This window comes from Rutilus rutilus (genome assembly GCF_951802725.1).
Source record: "Rutilus rutilus genome assembly, chromosome: 23".
Classification (NCBI taxonomy): domain Eukaryota; kingdom Metazoa; phylum Chordata; class Actinopteri; order Cypriniformes; family Leuciscidae; genus Rutilus; species Rutilus rutilus.
In genome coordinates this window covers 16,322,176-16,346,004 of record NC_140233.1, presented here as the reverse complement: position 1 = coordinate 16,346,004, position 23,829 = coordinate 16,322,176, and the positions used below count along the sequence as shown (strand labels likewise).

The 23,829-nt window shown below is 38.6% G+C and overlaps 2 protein-coding genes across 13 annotated transcripts in view; both read left to right on the top strand.

Moving 5' to 3' along the window:
* cadps2 (Ca++-dependent secretion activator 2) overlaps positions 1-17,747 on the top strand; it is a 153,667-nt gene extending 135,920 nt beyond the window's left edge. For 2 of the 12 annotated variants that reach the window (XM_084397481.1, XM_084397479.1), the window contains exons 20-30: positions 1,119-1,238; positions 2,543-2,572; positions 4,691-4,846; positions 4,934-5,081; positions 6,887-6,901; positions 8,567-8,641; positions 8,865-8,948; positions 9,058-9,090; positions 14,128-14,235; positions 16,694-16,798; positions 16,964-17,747. In XM_084397481.1, coding sequence (XP_084253607.1) covers positions 1,119-1,238; positions 2,543-2,572; positions 4,691-4,846; positions 4,934-5,081; positions 6,887-6,901; positions 8,567-8,641; positions 8,865-8,948; positions 9,058-9,090; positions 14,128-14,235; positions 16,694-16,798; positions 16,964-17,134 — 1,045 coding nt within the window. In that variant the 3' untranslated portion in view covers positions 17,135-17,747. Of the gene's footprint in view, positions 1-1,118; positions 1,239-2,542; positions 2,573-4,690; positions 4,847-4,933; positions 5,099-6,886; positions 6,902-8,566; positions 8,642-8,864; positions 8,949-9,057; positions 9,091-14,127; positions 14,236-16,693; positions 16,799-16,963 lie in introns of all 12 variants that reach the window. The other 10 variants (XM_084397484.1, XM_084397483.1, XM_084397488.1 and 7 more) reach the window with 7 other exon arrangements.
* A 3,158-nt stretch (positions 17,748-20,905) lies between these two features.
* Positions 20,906-23,563, top strand: fezf1 (FEZ family zinc finger 1). The gene is made up of 4 exons (XM_084396267.1): positions 20,906-21,798; positions 21,892-22,026; positions 22,645-22,777; positions 23,075-23,563. Exons 1-4 carry the CDS (start codon positions 21,037-21,039, stop codon positions 23,335-23,337), a joined length of 1,293 nt encoding a protein of 430 aa, XP_084252393.1. The 5' UTR covers positions 20,906-21,036; the 3' UTR covers positions 23,338-23,563.
* The last annotated feature ends 266 nt before the right edge of the window (positions 23,564-23,829 follow it).

Below are 23,829 nucleotides of genomic sequence, written 5' to 3'. Positions count from 1 at the left end.
ATGGTCGTCCTCCTTTTCCATTAACGCTTTGTACTTTTCTGATTTGCTTCAGTTTCCAGCTTATTCTCGCCATATTTAATCTGATTTAGTCTGTATGTTGGGTCGTGATCATTCATTTGACGACAATTTCCAGTGGATGCAGAACTTCAGAAAACACTGGTTGTGAAAATTAGACCTTACGTAGGACCTTAACTCTCATGTTCTGGTGAGATGTTTGGAATCTCAATGTCCCCCATGATGTACATGTTAACAAATAATAATCATCATTTAAAATAATAATTTGCCCATAATCATTTCCTCTGACCTAATCAAAATGCTCTAGGTTTTTTAATTATTATTATTATTTATAAATGATAATTATTTATAAATCATAATAATAACTATTATTATTACTACCTATTATTATTATTTATGATAACAATTTGAAAGAAATTAAATATGATCATTTGCTTTTAAGTTCCTCTGACCTAATAAATAAACTTGTATTTTTCCCTCAAACATTTCAATATATAATAATAATAATAAATTGTCTTTAGTGAGTTAATCTGACCCAATTTTCTTATCAAAACACTATAGGGTTTATTATTATTATAAATTTTATTTATACATAATAATATATAGTAATAAAAATAATAGTTATATAATTATTTTATTTTTTAATAATAGTTATATAATTATTATTTATATATATATATATTTTTTTTTTTTTTTTTTTTTTTTTTGAACCTTTCAGAAATGTGACTAACATGTTTACTCTTAAGGGGTCGGTTTGACCCCAGCAAAAGACATTTCATAAAAAATTTACCAAAATTAAAATAAAACAAATATATATCTTGGGTCTCTTAGACTGCAAACTGAACATGGCTCTTAATACAGTACGGCATTGAACAGATTGTATGTCCGTGTCTCACAACCACATTTTCACAAATGAAATATGCCGTCTTCTCCGACTAAGGCGAATCTCTTCCCCCGAGTCTGTCAATAAGCTGCTTCCTTCCCTTCTGATGCCACAGAATGATCAGTCAACCGCTGTTTATTCTGCTCTTCATCTGATGAACTGTCTTATTGTTCGCCTCCTCTCAGTGCTTTCTGCTCTTTCACTCTCTGATCTCTGGCAGGACCATCACCAACAATCTGCCAAGCGTTCCACTTCCCAGGGTTCCCAACCTGCCTCTTAACCTCCCTCAGATGCCCAGCTTCTCAGCCCCTTCCTGGATGGGGCCGCTGTGTGACAGCACGTGTGTATGGGCCAGCTGGGCGCCATCGCTGCTTACTGTTCTTGACATATGCTTAGTATAGCTGCAAAGAGGTCACATGACTAGTTAGAACCAGCCCTTAAAAACACTCAGATATATTTATTGTGGCATATACATTTTAAATGCAGCCTAGAGGATGCTTCCAATTGTTGGTTTTAGTTATTGCTAAAACAAGCATTTGTGTGTTAAACATAAGTTATAACAAAATGAATACACTCACTTTAGCATTATGAATTAGTAACGATAGTACGGTTACATAAAGTGCATCCTTATTTGCATGATTGTTATGTTAGTTTTTGTAGATTGTTTTTATGTTTCATGTCTGTCAGCTTGGGTTGGGAATCAAGAAGTTGTTTTATTCAGAACGAGTTCCATAATTTGCAAAAAAAAAAATCTGCTTGTCACGAATTTTTGCGTTCTTCGGCACCGTTGTCCAGGAACCGCTGAATCTACAGCACCACAACAAACGAAAGCGTTTCAGCCGAGTTGCGAGCTATTTTGCACAACAACAATAAAAAAATTAACGCAACTTGTGTAATTTGTGATTGTTCTTTTTAATTAATTGGCAAAAAACTTGTTTAGTCTAAACGAATCATCTGCTGACTCACTTGAATCTCGACTCATTGAATCACTTGCAGCTGAGACTGAACCACTTTTTTATTATATTAAGGCCTTTAAAATGTTACTTTAATAGAAAAATAACTAATTTGTAATGTAAAATTTCTTATGGGTTGAATGAATCTGCTATAAACTCATTATTATTATTTGTTTGATCCATCTACTTGAAACATGCTTGAATCTCAACTTATTGAATCACTTTCAGTTGTTGACTGATAGTCACATGATAGAATTACTACTTTTTCTGCTTAATTACTACATTTTTTTATTGTATTAAGTCCTTAAAAATGGTAATTCAATGAAAAAGAACTGATTGGTTATGAAAAATAGTACTGATTTTGTTAAGTTATATAGTTAAGGCCAATTATATTAGGTTGGGCTTCTTCTAAAGTACAAAAGAATCATTAATGGAGTTGTTAAGGAACCAGAATCACTGAATCAAATGATTAAATTGCTTCCGATTCCCATCCCTGTCTCCATCAGAGTGTGATGATCCTGTTGGCTATGTGATTGCTTGAAAACATTGGTGTGATGGTGTTCATTTTAGTGCTTTTTGTGCCAAAGTTGCTTGATAGCTGTTATATACTGTCATGTTTAGGCCGTGGTGTGTGGCTTTTTTGGTGTGATTCATCGGTTAAATTTAACACAGTTATGCATTTGATTTACAGCGGACAAGGAGTTAATTTGCCAGATATTTTGTGAGTACCAGAGATATCACATGCTTGTGTTTGGTGTGTGTTGTGCGTGCCTATATCCTGTTTTTTAGTCTGAAAGACAACGAAATCACAGAAACCTGTTTAAAAGATAATTCACATGGGCGCCCGAGTCTCCATAAACATTCATTTTTCTTCCTATAGTGAAGCGCCCAGGTATCGTCGGTTCAATCTGCGGAGCGCGGGCGCGTTTAATCCCGCTGTGAGCATCTGATGATAAACAGCAGCACTGTTTTCTCTCTGCCGTCGGGGGTTATCTGGGTAACACTACAGCATAGTGACCTCATACACCAAAAACCCAGGTTTATCCCAGAACAATTGGCTTCACTCAAAACAAGATGTAAACAGCGTCGCTCTACAAAAGAACTTCTGACAGCTACGAGAGGCTAAATAACGTCGGAAAGTTAAATCGCATCCGTCTCAATTAGCCTGAAGAGTGTGAACTGCAAAAGCACACCAGCTTTCAGGCCTGAAACAGTGTCTGTAGTGGGTGTAGTCCTGTGGGTGTCTGTCAGAGGGGACTCTGTGGTTAGCTGGTTGTTAGATTCGGCGAGAACTTTGTGTTCTCCCTCGGGGAGTCTCTTCAGCAGACGAGAAACTGGTCCATTTGTTCACCCTGTGCTGGAGGCGGAGGCGCGCACCCCCGGGGGGGCCCTTACGGACCGTACCGCCGCTAATTAACCGAGTGGGAGCTCGCGCTCGCCCCTTTTAATTGCACAGCGGACTTTGCCAAGCGGTTTATTTTCCCGGACCGCCACTTGTGAAGGTAACAGTCTTTTAACAGCAAGTGGACCGAGTGGCCTTTTTTCGTCTCGTCACGTCACGCACTCGAGCTCAGAGACTGCGAGTTGTTGTGTCGACTGCGGTTGACACGGTGATGTCGCTCCATCTGTCTCGCTTGGCGGAGATCTCTTGAGCCCCTTCGAACACAACATCAGTGGAAACCGCTCTCGACCTCGACTCCCTGCAGCTTGTAGACTTACAGTCCCGTCTGCTGCACTTCAGTCCGCTGGGTGCAGGACAACTTGACTTTTACTGAGTCGCTCTCGCACGATTAGTCGTTTGACTGTGCTTTTTTGCAATTTGGGGACGACTTGACTATTCATTGACAATGGAAGGTGTTTTCACATTTGAGTTCTCAGTCTCTGAACCCTTTCATTCATTTACATTAGTTCATTTGCCAGACATTTGCAAATGAGAAATAGGATTCATCGTAGGGGTTACATTAACGTGAGATCATTTCACCTTTGAGGCCCAAACGTGAAGTGAGTTAAAAAGAACTGACATTTTTTATTTGCATTCATACTGTCTTTGGCCATTAAAATGGACTGAAGTGCCATTTTGGTCTATTTTAATTGTGACTACCCATATTACATATTTGATATAATATTATATTAATTATAATATAATTTATTATTTTGTATTATTATTATTATTATTATAACAATATTTTATAATTAATATATTAATCATTATAAATGTATTAATATTAATTTAATATAATATACAATACATTATATAAGAATATTTTATGATGATAAAATGAAATGCATGTTAATATATTATAATATATAATGTTCTTCTAATAATCTTATTATCTATGAATAATGTTTGCTGTTGATATATTAATTATAATATTAACATGAACTATTATTTAAAATGTTATTATAATAATAATAATAAATATATTATATTAATAAATTAATTTTTATATATTTTTTATATAACTTCCAAATAAAGAATATTCAAATAAATCTAAATTCTCAGACCCCTGAAAAAAGCAAATGTGAAAACACCAGACCAGCTATATACTCTTTCTGTATGCCATCATGTAATCTTTTTTGTAACACTTTATGTTAAATAATGCAGTAAATGGTTAGTTTATGGGCATTCAAATAGTTAAATGGGCATCAAGTACTGATCTGTTTTGCACGAATCTGTTAACAAACTCATTTTATTATTATAAAGTGTGTTTTGTGTACTTTGACCTTGGCATTCATGCTTTCTCCTTTTTAGATTTGTAATGTATTTGCAGTGAAAAAATGATGTAAAGTCGAAATGATCAAGCGTGTGCTGACGCGTCACGGTTTCTGTCTTCCTCAGTAACGGCTCGGCCACATCAGAAGATCTATTCTGGAAGCTGGATGCTCTTCAGATGTTCGTGATGGACCTGCACTGGCCAGAGCTGGAGTTCGCCAAACATCTGGAGCAGAGGCTCAAACTGATGGCTAGTGATATGATGGAAGCCTGTGTCAAAAGGTCAGCTATTAAAGAACGAATAAATGGCTGTCCCTTTACAGCCAGAAGCTTCATGTAATTGATTTCTCTGCCATCTCTGATATCTAGGACCAAAGCTGCCTTTGACTCGAAAATGCAGAAGTCTAGCAAATCCACCGATTTCCGCGTTCCCTTGTCTGTGTGCACAATGTTCAATGTTCTCATGGACGCCAAGAAGCAGTGCTCCAAGCTCTGTGTTCTCGACCAAGGTCAAGAGGTACGTCACAAACTTGAGCGGACACATCTATGTTTATCTAAGTACTGTAGATCTTTTATGAACACCATCTTGCAAAAAGCATCTGGTCTTTGTTCAACTTGACAGCAAGGAGGTACAAACAAGATTAAGGACGTTAAATTACGTTACGCTAATCAGCCGTTTGAATAGCTTTCAAGATCCATCAGTTTCTCTTTTTATACCTCAAACTTGATTTTGAGTTGAACTAGCACAGGTGTTATTGGTTGGTTTGAAGTGTTTTGTCCTTTCTTTCTGTGGGCGATATTATTCTCCTCTTCTTCTGCCTAGAGATAAGTCTCGACCACAAGGTCCTAATGCTCTGGAGAATGCTTCCACAGAACCATCAGCACCGAGGACTGCCATTTTGATTTCAAACAAGCCAATTCATTACACTGGCTTCTCATTTGCATGGCAATTACGATGATACTTTGGCTAGCTATTTAATTGCCTTTTCTCTTTGTGAACATTTTACATAGCTGTTCATTAAAGATGTAGTTTCTTCAAATAAAAATACTTTATCCCAACTACTATAAGTAAGCCATTCAGATACTACCTAAAGTGAATTGAATGTACCTCTATCAAAACATTGTTCTGTCAACTTCTGACTGGTGAGCGAAAGATGTTCAGATTGTCTTTGAAAGCTCTCAATTGGATAATTATGATCCAGAGTAGAGTTTGGATTCACTTAGGATGTGCTCACACTAGAGACAAATCCGAATTGGATTTTAAATCCAAATTGAATGTTACAGTTCACTTTAAAGGGTCAGTTCACCCAAAAATGAAAATTCTGTCAGTAATCACTCACCCTCATGTTGTTCCAACCCCGTAAGACTTTCGTTCATCTTCGGAACACAAATTAAGATATTTTTGATGAACTCTGAGAGCTGGCTCACTCCTTCATAGGCTGCTAAGTAATCGATGTCTGCCAGCCCAGAAAAGTTAGTAAAGACAATGTTTAAAATAGTCCAAGTGACTACAGCGGCTCAACCTTAAGTTTATCAAGCGACGAGAATACTTTTTGTGCGCAAAAACAAACAAAAATAACGACTTTATTCAACTATTCATTTTCTTCAGAATGATGTGAGTTCACGTGAACCAGCGCAGCGCTTCTGGGTTGTACGTCACCACGGAGGCTCACTATTGGCCGACGCTGGTCATGTGTGTGATGCTGGCCAATAGTGAGCCTACGTTCTGACGTACAACCCAGAAGCGCAGTTAAAATGAGTGTACTCCGAGACAATTATAAATGCTATTTAAAAAAATGTTGATATGACGTTACACGTAGAAAACTAATCGAAATCCGACTTGGCCACACATTGCCAGTTGATTTTAATCTGATTTCAAACTTCATATTCAATTTGTGAACGTGGTGTGTATTGTGTTTGATGTGTGTGCTGTTCAAGTAGCAAAAAAATTGCTCTAAATAAACTTTGCGTTTGTGTTTTTTGGACCTTTGTAGACTACATTTAAGTTTAGTAATAGGTTTAGACTTTCGTTTAGCTTCCAGAATTAGTGATTTTAGACATTAAAGTGGCAGTTTGCTTGGTTTGTTTTTTTCTCTTTAATAAATGACTGTAAATCTCATTTCATATTCTTCCTTCTGAAATAAGCAAGTTCGTTAGATTTTGTGTTGTGTTTGTTTATTACCTAGTTGAATTTCAATTAATGATCAAAATCTGTTAACCAGCTCTGAGATTAGTTTTCATTCAAGGATGTTTCATCTTTATGCTCACTGTCTTTTTTTGACTCATCCCCGCATGTCCTGCACGTTATTGCATGAACCCAAGGTTGACCAACAATGGGTAAGTATACACTCTACCCTTCTTTTGTGCTTGTGAGTAGAGAAAGAATTTAATTTGTGCAGTTAACATTTAATTAGATATTTCACTCCAAAAATAAAAAATTCTGTAATCATTTACTCACCTTCATGACATTCCAAGCCTGTATGACTTTCTTTCTTTTCTGGAACACATAAGAAGATATTTTTGAAGAATGTTGGGAACCAAATAACATTTGATTTTTTTGACACAAAAAACAGAGACATTTTCAAAATATCTCAAATTTTCATTTAACCAAATCAGTTGCTCCTTCAAATAATTTAGATTTTATTTTATTTTTTTAAACAGCACATTCTTTGTCTTCTTTATATTAATGCTCATTTAGATGTATGAAATCTTCTGAAATAGAAGTCAACTATTTGTTTGTATAGTCAAGATCCTGCTCTCTCTTTTCTGAATTGTCGTCGTAGTCGATACTACTCTTTTCCAGTCCTAACAAAATAAAGAAATAAATAAAACAGGTGCTAACTTTACGAAAAAAATATGTATTTTCTCCTCCATTGACACCTAAAGCATGCGGCCTTGTGCGGCGAGATAGTCGAGAAACTGCCACTTTTATTTCCACTTACTTCTTAGAATTGGGTTAAAAGGTATTTCTCAATGCTCAACTGATTTCCCTTCACACGGAATTGAGTTTAATGGCCAACGGTGCATGTTTGTGAAAGACTTTATTTAAAAACAAAGAAAAGATGATTTTACCCGAGTTTGTCTGCCGCTTTATTTCAAAATACAAGGTTATGCTTTATAAGCCGCCATCTCGCTGACTCTGAAGTGGATGGCTACCAGATAAATGTTTTCAAAAGAAATTATTGTTCTTTTGGTTTTTCACACACACGGCGAAGACCTCCCTATTTAATCGGCGATAATGCAAAAAAAAAAAGCCTCGCCGCTTAGCCGTATAAAAAGCAAACATGGAAGTGTTAATTGAGGTAAAAAGTCCTCGAGATTCTCCTATAATGCCATTTATGAAAAAGCTGCCATTTTGCGTGCAGGGGAAAAAAAAAGGGGTGAAAAGAAAATTAGAGCTGCTGACAGTGACCTCTTAGCACCCTCAATTTGTCACCGATCTGCACGCATTGTTGATTGAAATTTTTAATTTGGGTGTCCTTTAGATTCGGCGTGAATGGCCATTGTTGGCGGAGATGAACTCCTGCTTGCCTTGCATGCAGCAAAGGCATCTATTCAGCACCCAAATGGATGCGCTCTCTCTCTCTTTCTCTCTCACACCCCCTGAGCCCTCGCTTTCTCCTTCCTCCTCTCTTTTTTTTTTTCACAAAATAGGTGAATAAGACTTATCAGACATGAAATGGCGGATTAATTGAATGTAGTGTGAGCCTTTGGTCGCCGCAGCTGGACGGGTTCTTTAGAAAAACACAAGGCTGCTCTAATTGTGGCCCACACAAAAAGTATCCTTCAAATTCCTTTGCCCTAAACGAGAGCAGGAATGCCATTCATTGGCATAATGGGCCTAATAGCTGCTTAACTCAGCCCTATTGCACGGGGAGGATTTTTCCTCTCTCCCGAAATATGTCTTTGTGAGCGTGTTGTTCTTTTAGGATGCCTTGCGATCTGTTCGGCGTCGTATTTGTTGATGTTTCTCCTCCTTGTCCCCCTTCTTCTGTCCCACAGCAGCAGTACCACTCAAAAATCGATGTCCTGATCGATGAGGCCTTTAAGGAAATGATCTCCTCCTTGGTCTCAAAGGTACTCCCATCAGGCATCGTCTCAGCCTCTTGCGAGACGCCGCATTTCATAACAGTGCGATTTGGTTTTTGACTCAACACGTAGCTTTCCAATGAATGTGTGTTTTGGTGTTTTCTGCTACGTTGTACATTTTCGGTGAATGTTACTTTGTCCTAAATTGTTAATTGCTGCTCGTGCTAAAGGTGTTTGTGCCTGTCACGCAAACATTAACTTGCTTTCACAGTTTGCAGCTGTTTTGGATGGGGTGTTGTCCAAAATCTCACGATATGACGAGGGAACATTCTTCTCCTCAATCCTGTCTTTCACGGTGAGTGTTGTCTCTCACGTTTATCACACGCCCTTTCCGGGATCTTATTTCGCACTGAACACCAAATAAGCCAAAGATATCAAGCAGGTACTTTTTGTTTGTTTTTAAGGTAAAAGCAGCAGCCAAATATGTGGACGTCCCAGTAAGTGTATAAATGGTAACTGTGCGCATGATGCCGGCATGCCCTGTGTGGATATTTTTGTGCATGCTGCTTTGCATTTGTGTGTGTGTGTGTGTGTGTGTTTTATTATTTACTTAGGGAAACAGATTCTCTATTCAGCTTTGCCAAGCATTTCCATCTTGCTTTGGTTTTAATATTTAAAAAAGGCTTAATGCATATTATTTCATCATTACTTAACACAATTACATATTTTTTTTTATCATTTGCGACTCATGGCCAACTGAAAGCGGGATTGGAGCGTCTTTCAGAGCTGGCTGAGCAAGACTAATTAGCAACCCCATTGGCTTAAAATCAGTCTCACGATCTGCCACAGTGTTGACAATGGGCCGTCACAAGCAGAGAAAGATGCTAATGAATCACCAGGAACCAAGACTGTTCAGAGCGCAGACCGTGAGCAAGCAGAAAGAAGCTAACACGGGTTGAGGGAAAGACTGAGTAATCACATGACCTCCTGAACCGGGACGAGAGTATTACCGAAGGGCCGTCTGAATAAAAACACGAACGACTTCTCATTACAGTTAGTTGCCTGTGACGGCAAAGCTGAAATTTCAGCATTGTTACTCCAGTCTTCAGTGAGACTTCACATGATCCTTCAGAAATCATTCTAGTATGCAGTGGCCCTAAAAAGTATGTACTGTATAAATATAATTTAATTTGATGATAAAAGTACCTTTTTTGCCTCTTTTAGGAAGATCTATACTTAGAATTTCCAGACATTTTCCCTCGCTGTTCTGATTTTAGAGGGAAAATCTGTGGAATGAAATTTAAATATTGTTCAGTAGTGCTGACAGCACTACACTTTTATTGGCAGATGAAAGCATTATCAAATTAGCCAAAATATTTCATATGCAAACACACAAGGGCTGGGAATGTTTGGACATCCACAGAATTGGAACATCCGTCATTAACAGATTTTCTGCTGAATTCTGTGAATGCAGATTCCATGTGGGCCTACGTTTAATCAAAAAGTCAGATCCACAAGTTCACACATGTGTCCTAGAAGAGGAACCACAGGTGTTGTTCAGCACATCATCAACATGATCCTCTAAATGTGACCAAAAAGTTTCCAATACTTTTAGCTGTAGTTTTATCATTTATCGTTTTATCATTTGAAACAAAAAGTATTTTTTTATATATATTTTACTTCAAAAGTGTGCTTTTGAAGTAAATGTATTTATTTTTAATAAATAAGATATATTTATTTAAAAAAAATTTTTTTTATATATTTTATCTGTTATGCAATAACATTCATAGATATGTATTAATAAATATTAATCGATATTTAAGTGTATAAATATGTTTTGTCTCAATTTTGAGCAGGTCACCATTAGTTTTATCATTTGCAACTTAAAAAAATACGTACATATTTTACTTCAAAAGACTGGTTGCACTATATTTCTTAAAAAAAAAAAAACTACATTTGATATTTAATCTATTGCAATAACATAAAAAAAAATATTTTGTCTTGATTTTGAAGTTTACCTGGTGTTTTATCATTTGCAACTTAAAGACACTTTTAAAACTCAAATATTTTAGTTTAAATTATGCTTGTGCATAGTGTGTATGTGTGTGTGTATATATATATATATATATATACGTATATATGTATATATGTGCGTGTGTATATATATATATATATATATATATGTATATATGTATGTATGTATGTATATGTGTGTGTATGTATGTATGTATATATATATATATATATATATATATATATATATATATATATATCAACCATACACCACCTTAGTCTAAACAATGTTTGTAAAAAAATAATTTGATAACACTTTACTTAAAGATTTTATGTATTATAAAGGTTTAATGCATTATGCATTATAAATGCATCATATCTTTTCATAAATAATTGTAACCAAAGCTAAAATGCATTATAATATTTGCAGATACCTTGTTGCATCTAAAATTGGTTGTTTGTCTTGTATTTTAATGCATTATACTTTCTATAGGCTAAACATAATTATTATGATGTGTTAGAACTGTGGTTATAATTATTCATGAGACCATACAATGCATTATAATGTGCATTAAAAGGCATAATTAATGCATTAGAAATACTTTTACAATACATCATATATAAAGGCTTCGAGTAAAGTTTTCCCAACAGTTTACCTATTGTATTGTTTTGTTTTGTTTTGTTTTCTATTTGAAACTTGAATTTTTTTGCAATTATGCTAACTTTCTTTCAGATAAATGTTACTTTATGTACTTGATGACATTCATAAATTTTTAGACGCGACTTGAGTGTCCAAATAACAATTTGGGGCCAGTGTGCAAAGCAAACTGATGAGATTAAGAACAGAAAGTCGTTCAAGCCCTACACATCCAAACCCCATCGCTCCATCTGAGCTCTTGGGTCTGGCTCCCCGAGGTGTGCAGCGGGCGAACACCCCATCTCCCCCTCAAATTATAACGTAACCTCCACCTTGCGCTTTTGTGCAGAAGGAACGCTGCTCCGTGTAAAGCCCTTTTCACAGCTCCCGCTGAAGCCGGAGAGGGAGGGAAGAACCTGGCTGTGGTCTGGCCTTTGGCACTGAACATTTCTGGGCTCTTGTCACGAAAGGTTAAGCTCCTCTGCTCCTTTGTGAAGGCTGCCATTCAAGCGCCGGGGCTTTCTGGCGAGACGCCCTCCCGATAGCGCTCTGTTAACACACTCGTTCGCACATTCACACCCACACTAACACTCACGGCTCGAATCTGCGTTCGCATTAGCGTTACCACAACAGAGTATTTACTCAAAACTTGCACAAACGCACTTCACACGCTTTCTATCGCGCACACACACTCACACACACCTGCACCTGGGCAGTGAATGAAGCAGTGGCAGGAAGCCAGGCTAGCAGTTGTGTGTAATTACTGCGCATTTCGTCTCCCCTTCCCTTTCTCTTCTGTTTCCCCATCCACGCCATTTATCCGCTCAGCTTAACCAGTCATTAACCTGGCCTTAATCGCACCATCCCACACCTCTCCATTTATTCTTTCACACATGGCCCACACCCAGTCGTCGTGGCATTGTCTGGCCTGACGGATCGTCCCTCGGTCCTCCGGTTGGATTTCGTGTGAGAAGATCGTGTTTGTGTACTTATCGTCCCATCACGGGCTTTGTCGTCCTGTCAGACTGATGGAAGGAAGAGCATTGGGTTAAAAATACCCCGTTTTTGCTTCCACCCAAGTGCCTTTCGTGGAGCCACAGGTGACTACCATGATACGTCAGCGATTATACGCTTGGTTCTCCACAGGAAGTGGCAGTTTTCTTCCCTCCGCTATAATATAAATGTCTGTGAAGACCTCTGAAGTCCTCTTACTCAACATGACATGAAGCCCTCTTGAGATCCCAGTCGTTTCTGATCAACTGTTGTTTGTCCAATTCATATCTCTGATGCGGTCAGGAAGGTTATACTGTCCAGTGTGTGTTGCTCTCCAGTGTTGGGGAGTACCTAACTAGAATTTGTGACGCTACTACATAAATGTCAATAGTGTGACAGTTTGCTCCTTTCAAAATTAGGCAGCTTTTCCGTGAACAAGCTTGCTTTCACAACTTGCACGTGCAACTCTACAGGATTTTTAAAACGATTTTTCAAATAGGTACCAACTATTTCATCATTGGACCTTCATTCTGTCATATGACCAACACACAAACTCACAGGAAGCGAGGCTTGACCAGAACAGGAGGTTGATGTTCAGGTGTCTCTTTGCGCTCTAATAAAAAGGGGGTTTTCCAGCGTTCAAGCCCTCGAGCTACATCAGCCCTTGAGTCGTGGGAGGGAAATGTGTCACAGCAATTATAGCACTATTAGGACATTTTTGTCCTGTTTTAACAGCCTCAGTGTGAATAGAAAAACATTTCCACAGGTAAAAGGATTGCTTTTAACGGGGTATAAGTGTCGTAGGTGCTTTTTGCTACTTTTTTTTTTTTATACGTTTTTTTTCTCATAAATATCCTTCAGCAGGCAAAGATGGTGGTGGCTGTCAATGTATTGGTATTCGTGTTTGATTTGCTCATCCTGTCATACAAAGAAAATAATGGCTGAATTAAAGGTGTACTAAGTCATTTTTGTTAATTTCGCTGCACGACTGTCTTATACGTCTTCATACAAACACAACTGCTCTGAATCCGGCATCATATAAAAACAAAGAATTTAGTTATCAATGCCCCCCCAAAAAAAACAGCTTGTATTTATTATTAATAATGGTAATCATCCTATTAATATTTGTAATAAATCTCCTTTCTTAGAGTGTCTTTACAAGAAAAGAATAAACCGTGATGGCCAATTCACACCAAGAAAGATAACTATAAGAATCTAACCATCTGTTTATTGATTCAGAAGTGCGGCCAGTTTTGTCATCTGTCGCTTTAAATGCTTGAGCTCTTTAAAATCGGGTGGATTCTGATTGGCTGTTGATGTTTTTAGTGTTCATCAACTGGAAAAAAAAAAATGCTCTGAAAGTGATTCCAATAATATTGTTCCTGAGTCATTATCATTATAGTTGTGGTGTGGGCTATTCTCATGGAATTATAATGATTATTACAACTTTATTGCTAATAACTTATAGCTAGTTATAGTTATCGTTCTTTGTGTGAAATAGGCCTTAAATCATAAGCTGACACAAATAAGCAAAATTACACTTACGAAAACAGGGTGCAATAAGAAATAAGGTATTTGTCAAAGGTAAAAGAATAACCTGGTCATGTGATCTCAAAATGGCTGCCACCATGAGGGGGACCTGCCCTTATGTGGGATAAAACAGCTTTTACTTGACCACTGGTTCTGACTGATGTTTTAAACATTTGTCAAAAATATTATAGATTTCTTAAATGTAAAACATTTCACTTAGTGCACCTTTATGAATCAAAATCAATCATCAGCATGTTTTCTGGTCAAATTCGCTTTGCAATGCATCAACAAAAATCAAATGAATACCCAGAATGAATTAATCTAATGAGCATATTGACTTTGGATGTGTCACTCTCAACAGAAACCTGGTATGGATCTAGCAGATACCTACATCACCTTCGTACGGCAGAACCAGGACATTCTGCGAGACCGCGTGAATGACGAGATGTACACCGAGAAAATCTTTGACGTAAGTTTCGTGCCGAACCCGCTGCGTTATGCCCCGTTACGCTGAATTCAGGTGTAAACAGAGTCATATGTAAATTGCGTGAGCTTATTTTGTCCATTAGATCGTAAGATCTGAAAAACCCCATACATGGACCCTCCCCTCGAAGAAATCAGGACGGAAGTGGTTGAAAAAGTGAACAAAAAAGATGCCTCCCTCGTCTACCTGTGATCCAATCGACCAAAGCGCATCCTGATACCAGGTGTAAACAAGGCCTTAGACGCACCAGCATCAGAAATGTTTCGTAATAAGTTTAAAGAGCAATGCAAATCTAGCAGAATTACTTTAAGGCTGTTGTTTTCAGGTGTGCCGTTACAAGTGAATGAATGTTCCAACATCTATTCCTTTTTATAATCCGTCCCAGTTGGTTTCCAGCTGCGTTCCTGGCACATCTCCTCAGCTGTGGGTATTGTAAAGCCGAGGCAGAGGGAGGTGAGAAGGGGTGGGGAAAGTTTTTGTTGCAAGAGGCAACGAGGCCTCACCAAGAGCACTCATCAGCCCATTGTGACCACTTCCAGTGCCTGAGCACTCACCCAGGGCTCCTGTTGACCCGTTTACTCTCAAACAACATCGAGAGAGAGAGAGAGAGAGAAGGCGCAAACGCGTACCTCTCGCGCCTTAATTTTGTTTAGAACACACTGCTCATCCTTCCGTGCCGCTTTCAGAGACGGCAGATCTATAGACGGACACAAACACTCGAGAGAACGTACACAACAACACTCCCGCCCCTATAAATCCCGAGCAGATTGCCTTTCGAAAACTTTCTATTCCGAGCCAGATTGGAGAGATGCAGTGTTTGATGTCTTCTCTTGATTTATTAGACTTTTGCCGAGGCCGCCGATGGAGACAGGCGGGTGGGATGGAGGTGCCCTGAACACCAATAGCCGCTAATGTGTGTCACACGCGCACAGTCATGCACCAGGAGTGAGTCGAGAGAAGGGTCGCCGTGTGTCACCACAGAAACTTCCTCATCAGGCAGCCTGTGTGTGTGTGTGTGTGTGGTGCATCTCCAAACATCAAGTCTTCCCAATCCGTCAGTCGGTTTCAAAACATTTAATCTAATTCGAATCTCTGGACGGCTAAAAGTTCAGCCGTGAATGTATTTCAGCGCTGCTTCTTGAGGACGAGCCGATTGTACATCGGGCCGCCGATTGTTGTTGTGGAGATGCCGGAGGAAATAAGAAAATCAGTCGCCGCATGCCCTTGCAGTCTGCGGTCTGTTTGTCCGGGGCGTTAAATCGCTGTGATTAGCGGAGCGATGAGGTTTGCACGGCCCTCAGCCTGGTCACAGGTGTGGAGGCCACCCTCCTCTGCCTCCCTAATGAACCAGACAAGTGGACACTTAAGCATGTGATTACTGACACACGGGACGGAGATTCGTCTGATATGAAGAAATGCGTCGCCGTTCTTTCACCTCCAACAATTAGGGCACAGTCATCTGTTTCCCAACCAGCCTAAGTGCTTCAATTAAGTGGCTTCTCATCTTTCCATTTTGCCCATTTTCCGTTAACGGCAGGAGCGGACTTTGCTGATTACTTTTGCGCTGTTTGGATTCATTTACGCTCCCGTCACAAATTTGAAAGCGTTAAAGCCAAGCCTGACAGTAAATTACATGGGATACATGGGAAGCTCAATGAAAACAGGCCTTGTGATGCGTTTCACAAACAAACAGATGATGATCTGGTCTCGTAAGACACACAGTCTTGCTCGTGCATGTATTCAAACGAGTGCGTGTGATGAGCTCCTAGATAAGCAAATCTCTTCGATGTGCACATTTCGTCTTGAAAAGAAAATGATTTCCGAAATGAAATCAGTGGGCAGAATGCCAACACGAGTCGGAGTCACAGAACCGATTCACCGTCTAAACGCCGTTGATTAAAGAACGTGCTTCTTTCATAGAAAAGTCTGGCCTTCTGAACCGCTAATTATAAAAGGTGTCCTCACCTAAAGTAAAATGTGTATTTAAAAGGTGTTTTGAGTGCAAGGTGACCCTTCACACGCTGATTCAAGTGTTAGCCCTGTAATTAGTTGGTTTGGTTTCTCTAGGGTTGTTATTAAGTGTGAACGTGACCTCATGATACTTGGGGCACGAGAAGATACTTGCAGGAAGTTCTGTAATGAGCAATGAAGTAATGACTCTTAATGAATATTAAATACTTGAATACGCTGAATAGGTAATCTTGCATGTCCTTTGCTAAAAAGGCTGTACACGTTTTTGAGGACTGCAAAATTTGTCTGTAGATGTGAAAATTTCGAGGCTCAATCAAACAAGAGAAAGGGAACTTTTGACATGAACCAAAAGCAGCTCTTTCTTTCGCGCCCCACGTAGGTCATCTTTTTATTTGCTTAAAGTGCTGATGTTTTCTTCCATCGCATTTGTGTCCCCTTCAAGGTTTAATCGCTCTCTTTCTTACATGCACAGCAATGGTACAACTCTTTCATGAAGGCGATGTGCGTGTGGTTGACGGACAGACTGGATCAGCAGCTGCATGTTTACCAACTCAAAACTCTCATCAAGATTGTCAAGGTAAAGAAAGAAAAGAAAAAGAATGCATTGTGTGAAGAAGTTTTTGTCGGAAACTCAATTGATGCTAATTGACCGTGACACGAGTGCCGTTTCAGGCGAATCTAAGTCAAACCGTGTCCTTAAACTATTGAATCGCTCTCCTTGCTCTTTATTTTTGTGGTTCAGAAGTCGTACCGGGACTTCAGGCTGCAGGGCGTACTGGACGGCACGCTGAACAACAAGAGCTACGAGACCGTTTACAACCGGCTCACTATCGAGGAAGCCACGGCATCCGTGTCGGCCGCGGACGGCCTGCAGGGCATCACCATGAGGGACAGCGATGAAGAGGAGGGTTAACGTCCCACCTGTGCGGATGGTCATAAACTCGAAACGAAGAGGTCGGATTCCAGCTCTCCTGATTGGAGCTCGCGCTTCATGCTCCCTAGCCAGTGCTACTCTGCCCTCTGTCTAAGCCGATGTCACCACGCTTGTGTAAAAACTCTCATTGGCCACTTACAGACTGCTAAAGTGTCTCTGTCGTTCTGTATTTGATGTGCAGTGATGCTCGAATAGCACAGGGGTCCTGCTGATGATTTGTAAGTGTATCATAGAAGTGAAAGCTAGAAATACAGAGCGTGAGGGAAGTAGTGTCTGCTTATGTGCTTTTTTTTTTTTGCATCAGCTTGGGATCCTCAGGCCAAAGCTCCAAATATGGTGGATGAAATGCTAGTTGTTGCACTGTTTATTTCGATGAAGTCGTGACACTGTTCCACTCAATTGCTATGAGTTCACATTCAGATTTTTCTGTAGAAGTAACCGTTGAGTGTGTCATGTATAGTATGCTGTCGCTGTCCAACTATGTTTCAGATGGAAGAAAATGTCACTGGATTTTAACAAGAGCTGTATATTTCTATTGTCTTTGTGCACCTGAGATTGCCCAAGTGTTACAATTAAAGTGTTTTTAATGTCACTTTTCTGGTCTTTTTTTATGATGTGATGCATATGAAGGCTGAGTAGCCTATAAATGAACATTTTAGCCTATAAATGAACAATGAACACAAGGGCTAAATACAACTTATAGGGCATTTAAAAAAGAAAAGAAAAGAGTATGCTTTTTATATTTTCATTTTTATATGCATTTAAATGTTAATCATACTCTAGATTAGATTGCAATTCATAACATTTTAGGAAATGCAGATTTTTTACTAGCCAAAGAATAAACAACACTTAAAATATTTATTAATGACTAGAATTTGTTCTCCTGGAGCATGCAACATTTTTTGGTCACTAATAAAAACGATGGCAGTTGTTGGTCTCGATATCAAACCCACTCAGTGTGCAGTTTTCTGCATGTTCTTTTCATTATCACTTTAAATGGCCTTCATCTTTATTGTGCATCATATTAAACAAACACATCTAAAAGAAATGGAATTCTGTTCATAGAAACACATTGCTGGAATTGCCTTCTACACAATAGCGCAATGCCCATTCTTTTTAGGCATTTTACTCTTAGTAAGACTAATAATTAATAACATCATAGAAAAATTATAAATTAACAAAATAATACGTCAAATAAAGACTGTTAAAGGTATAACAGGAGATATTTACCTGTATATGTAACTGTTCATCGCTAGCTGTTTAATACTGTAGGCTACGTTTAAAAATTATACGACATCATTTTTAAATGCAACTTTGATAACGTTGGTTTACTGTGATAATTTCGATTCAGCCATCTAGTCTAGCAGAGACCTTGAAGAAATACTTTTTTAAGGGTAAAAAATATGCCAAGGCTTCAGTGTCAGATAAATAAATCACGATTGTGAGAATCGCTTTCATCGAATCATAAATTGTGTATCATACGAAATATGCTTTTAACGGAATTACAGCGAAAATAGTCACGGGAAATTAAATGCGCGATTCTTATTTTTCCAAGTCATATCATAAAACCAATAGAACCGTTAAAAAAAATATTAAAACTTTTAAAAATGAGCTAATTATTTATCATATGCAGCTGATTAGGCGTATATTTAATATGGGTGTTGGAAAACATGACAAGCTTTTAATAGCCAACAAATATTAAGATGCAAAAATAAACAAATATTAAGATGCATTTGTGCCGTGATATAACGTGAGGCTAATCACTCTCTCTTTCCCTTTTGCCTTCGCCCTTCGCCCAGCTGAGGAAATCTGAGGAGCAGCATATGACAACAGTGAGGCGACTGCTTATGTGAAAAAGCTGAAAATTGCAGGTTATTTGACACCCATCTGCTTCCAACCGAACAGCAGTCAAAATTAGCAATGTTCTAAAGTCGCCCTGAAAACACAAACATTATCATTTTAGCGTATGTATCATAGCCTAGCCTACTGCTGATTATTAATAGCCATTTTAAAAACAAAAACGATATTACCAAGTAGCCAATAATTAATAATAAACATACAAATATTTTAAACGCTCAGTATGTCATCGACGCACTCATTTCCCATACCTTTTAATCAGAATAATCCTTGACGAAAAAAAAACGTCGCATCGAATCAGTGTCAACTGTATTTCACACCGAACTGCCACTTTTCATTCCTGCTTTAGCTCGCGGACAGATTGTAACGCGCGCGACTCTCTCACTCTCTCATGACATGATCTCAGCTCCTTGGAGGCGTTTTTGCTGTTAATACCTCTCGTTTGGCGCACAATTCCCAGATGAACGTCCTCACGAGTTTGCGTTGGGAAACGAAGGTCGTCTGATGCGAAATATGGCTTTTCCATAATCTTTTTTTGGATGTGTGGCGCGTGATGTCAAAACCATGGTCGCGTGAAGTTTCACTAATGGCATGCAAATAATTATAATAATTATTTGATTACATTTCACATGAAATTATGTATAGATAGGCCTGGAAAAATCTGTGAATTCATCATAGGCTGTAAACCAGATAACAGGTGCTGGTAATCGACCGCTTAAACACTGGAGCTGAAACAGTTTTACCAATTAAAAAATAACTACATGGGGTAAAATTACGATCATACATGACCAACAGCCCCCTGAGGTGACATTATAAGACTGTGTATAAAAATAGAAATGAACAGGGCAATATGTTACATTTGCCTGCATTTAACATATTTAAAAACCTTAAAACGGTATGTTTTTAGGGTTATTATGTAGCCTATTTTGTTCTTTTTTTATTTGCTCTTTCGAATTAAAATGCAAAATATATATTTTCCATTTTGAATTACAATGTTTTTAATAGGCTACGTGAATTCGATTACCAGGTTCGTGCACAAAATATATATATATATTTGTTTTTTACTAGTGTTACAACACTGTAAAAAATATTGTTGGTTTAAATTTAAGTTGCTTACAATTTTGAGTTAATACAATGTAGGAGATTTGTTTAATCAACAGAAACTCAAAATATGATGTTATATGAACCATATTAATTATCCAAGATGATTTACAAAAGAAAAAAGTTGAAAATATAGGCCTATATTTTTTATTATTACAGTGAATTAGCTATAAGGTTTGTAACCGTTTACACAGTTTAGGGGGGAAAATAGACAAAATGCAGAGTTATAAACTAATTTGTAGAAGATAAATATGAGATTATTACAACGGGAGAAAAAAAACAGGAAAACAAAATAATGTCCATTAAGTCTTAATTTGTGTTCGTTTTTATGCAATACTTCACGGCACGTCTCATTTAAAAAGCAGTAAAGTCCTAAGTATGTTGTTTGAAAAAAATAAAAATAAATCGCCCTTCAGTCCAACCCCCCTAAAAATGCGGTATAGAAGTTTTCATATGTCAAATGTTGACAAACATGATGCATGCGCGCGCCTGTCATCGTGCGCGAGGTACAATGATGTCACAGCGAGGCGCGAGGAGACCGGAGATTCGCCCAGCGCTTTACAGTGCTAATAAAGAGCACCTTCTTGAGTTAGTCACCCACAGCAGTGTGTAGGACAAGTGAAGGGAGAGAGAGAAAAAAAAGCCGCTCTAGTGATTGATATAGCCTGAGTAAATCGAGCATCTGGGCTGCTTTACGTGTCTTTGACGCGCGCGCGTGGTGAGCCCTGAGTTGCGCTATTGACAAAACACTCTTTATTGAGCAATCCTGGGCGGACATAAGTGCTGATTGTCCGCAATTTACAAGCAGCGGAGCAGCCAGGGGGCCTTTGCGCTTGATGATGTCTTTTCTTGCGGGTCACTGAGAGGAATCAAACTTATCTAGAAGAACAGGAGGACACAGGTACAGGTGCTGCGCTCGAGTCATGGACAGCGCGCTGTACCACTCAGCGGGAATATTCGGCGCCCCTTCGGCTCCAACAGGAGGAAGCATGATCGCGAGCTCCAAACCTCTCGCTTTTTCGATCGAAAGGATTATGGCAAGGACGCCCGAGCCAAAGTCGATACCGTTCCCGAACTTGTTCCACGCTCCCGTGGGGAAAGCGGAGCAAAAGCAGTCTCCCGCCCCGCTGCACTGCATGATCCCCCTCATGCCGCTAGCCTGCGAGCCGCCGCATAAACTTCACATTAACGGATTAGACCACCCTGACGCTTTTTCACACAGCGCGAACGAGTTCCTGAACATCGGTTTGAATTACAAGAACGAGCAGCAAGACGCGACCCCGGCCATCGGACAGTACAAACTCTTCCGGCCGCGCGTGGTCAACCAGTCGTCGTTCCACGCGATGGGCGCCGCCGTGTGTTACCTGAACTGCGGGGAAGGCGCGTGTCCGCCTCACGCGGGACTGGTGAACCTGCACCCCATGGCGTCGTACCTCCTCAACACGCCACTGCACGCGCGCCAGAAGAGCCTGTTTTCCTCGGAGAAGAGCAAAGCGGGCGCCGCCGCGGACAGGTGTCCTCCTGGCGTGTCTTTTAAAGAGCTTTCTCACTCTCACCTGCACCATTACATGAAGGAGAGCGCGCACATCCTGTCGGAGAAGCTGTTCAAGAACTCAGCGGCCAAATTGAACAGCGGGTCTCCTCAAACCAAACCAAAGGTGTTCACCTGTGAAGTTTGTGGCAAGGTGAGACGAGCGAGATTGATCTTCTGTTTTAACACAGATTAGCCAACATGTTCCTCACCTTCTTTTTTTTTTAACACGGTTTGTAATTTTCAGGTGTTCAACGCGCACTATAACTTAACGCGTCACATGCCGGTTCACACTGGCGCGAGACCGTTCGTGTGCAAAGTGTGCGGCAAAGGATTCAGACAAGCGAGTACTCTGTGTCGCCATAAAATCATACACACTCAGGTAATTATGCACATGATTTTACAAATAATTACATTGCTGCTGCTGGTGTAATATCTCAAATTAATTTATTAACCATACTAAATTGCCGTTTCGGTGCTATTTTATTGGTAAATATAGCATAAATGTTTCGGTATTAACATATATTTTATTTTATATAGGCTATAGGATAATAAAAAAAGAAAAATATATTGGCCTACCAGAATTTTTAAATGTTCGTATCATGCCGTTTCCATGTTTACATATAGCCTACTTCTCTCTTTTAGGAGATTTAGATATTTACATTTTAAATGTTTAATAAATATCCTATTAAAGACGTTTTGGGATTTTTTTAGTTTCATGGATAGCCTACGTTTTTTATTTTTTAACTATAAAAGCTAAAATAATGATATAGCCTAGCTTATGGAAAAAAATTAGCAAAGTTATTTATAGGCTAATAATAATAATAATAATAATAGGCTAATTAATAATAATAATGTTAATGTTTTAAATATAGAATTTCCGGTTATCAGTAGCCTATCGTAAGTGTTTATCAGCAAAATTTAGGCCTACATGATAAAATGTCAAGTAAAATATGTGAAATATTTTTTTTTAAATCTATTTTCATCCGCTTTTTTGCAGGAAAAACCGCATAAATGCAACCAATGTGGTAAAGCTTTCAACCGAAGTTCAACTCTCAACACTCACACACGAATTCACGCGGGATACAAACCCTTCATCTGTGAATTCTGCGGGAAAGGATTTCATCAGAAAGGTATCTGTCCTCAAAGGGATTTTATAATGTCAATTTGTTATTTAAAGAAACAACAAGATTTGCAAAATTTTTTAGTACAATCAACTTGGATATTTAAGTCATTTCGACTTAAATTACATTGAACTGACTTAAAAAAAATGAGTTGAATCGTGTATAACTTAAAAAAATTGATGAGTTAAAGCAATGCAAAAAACGTTGTCATAACTTTTTGATAATACAATTATTATTTTACAGTGTTGTTGTATTCCTGCCATGTTTATTGGGTTTGGCTTCTCATATTCGTGTTTTATTTTCAAGGAAACTACAAGAACCACAAACTGACTCACAGCGGAGAAAAACAGTTCAAGTGCAATATCTGCAACAAAGCCTTCCACCAGGTGTACAACCTCACATTTCACATGCACACGCACAACGACAAGAAGCCTTTTACCTGTCCGACATGCGGGAAGGGTTTCTGCAGGAACTTTGATCTTAAAAAACACATTAGGAAACTGCACGACATTTCCCCATCAGGATCCCGCTCGCCACCGACACCCACCGGGAACATGGAGGGTCAATAAAATCCCTCTGACTCCCGGGAAGAAAAAAAAATCGCGCATGCAAAGTTTTTTTTTATGTATTTTTTATCATAATTATTTGTATAATTTTGAGCGGCCGTCATCATTGTTGAAGCTCGTCTGTGAATGGTAGATTATTACATGATTCTTTTTACTCTCAGGGTAACGACAGTCTTATTTATTTGAAACTGTAGGCCTACTGTTGTCATTTACTTAAAGAGAGTAATTGAAACCCGTATATGGAACATTAATTCTCGTGACCGCTGTGTATTTGAAACTCCATTTTATATGTTTATTATTTATACAGTTCTTTGTATTAACTATACTGTTTGCCGACTGTAAACGTTTTGTTAAATCAATGTGAATATATATGCAAGGCTTGTTGTATATTTCCAATGACATCTGACCTGTCAAAAAGATTATAAAACATATGATAAAGGGGTAGGGAATCCAAATAAATAAAACATATCTTATTGCTATATTTTCTGTGTGAAT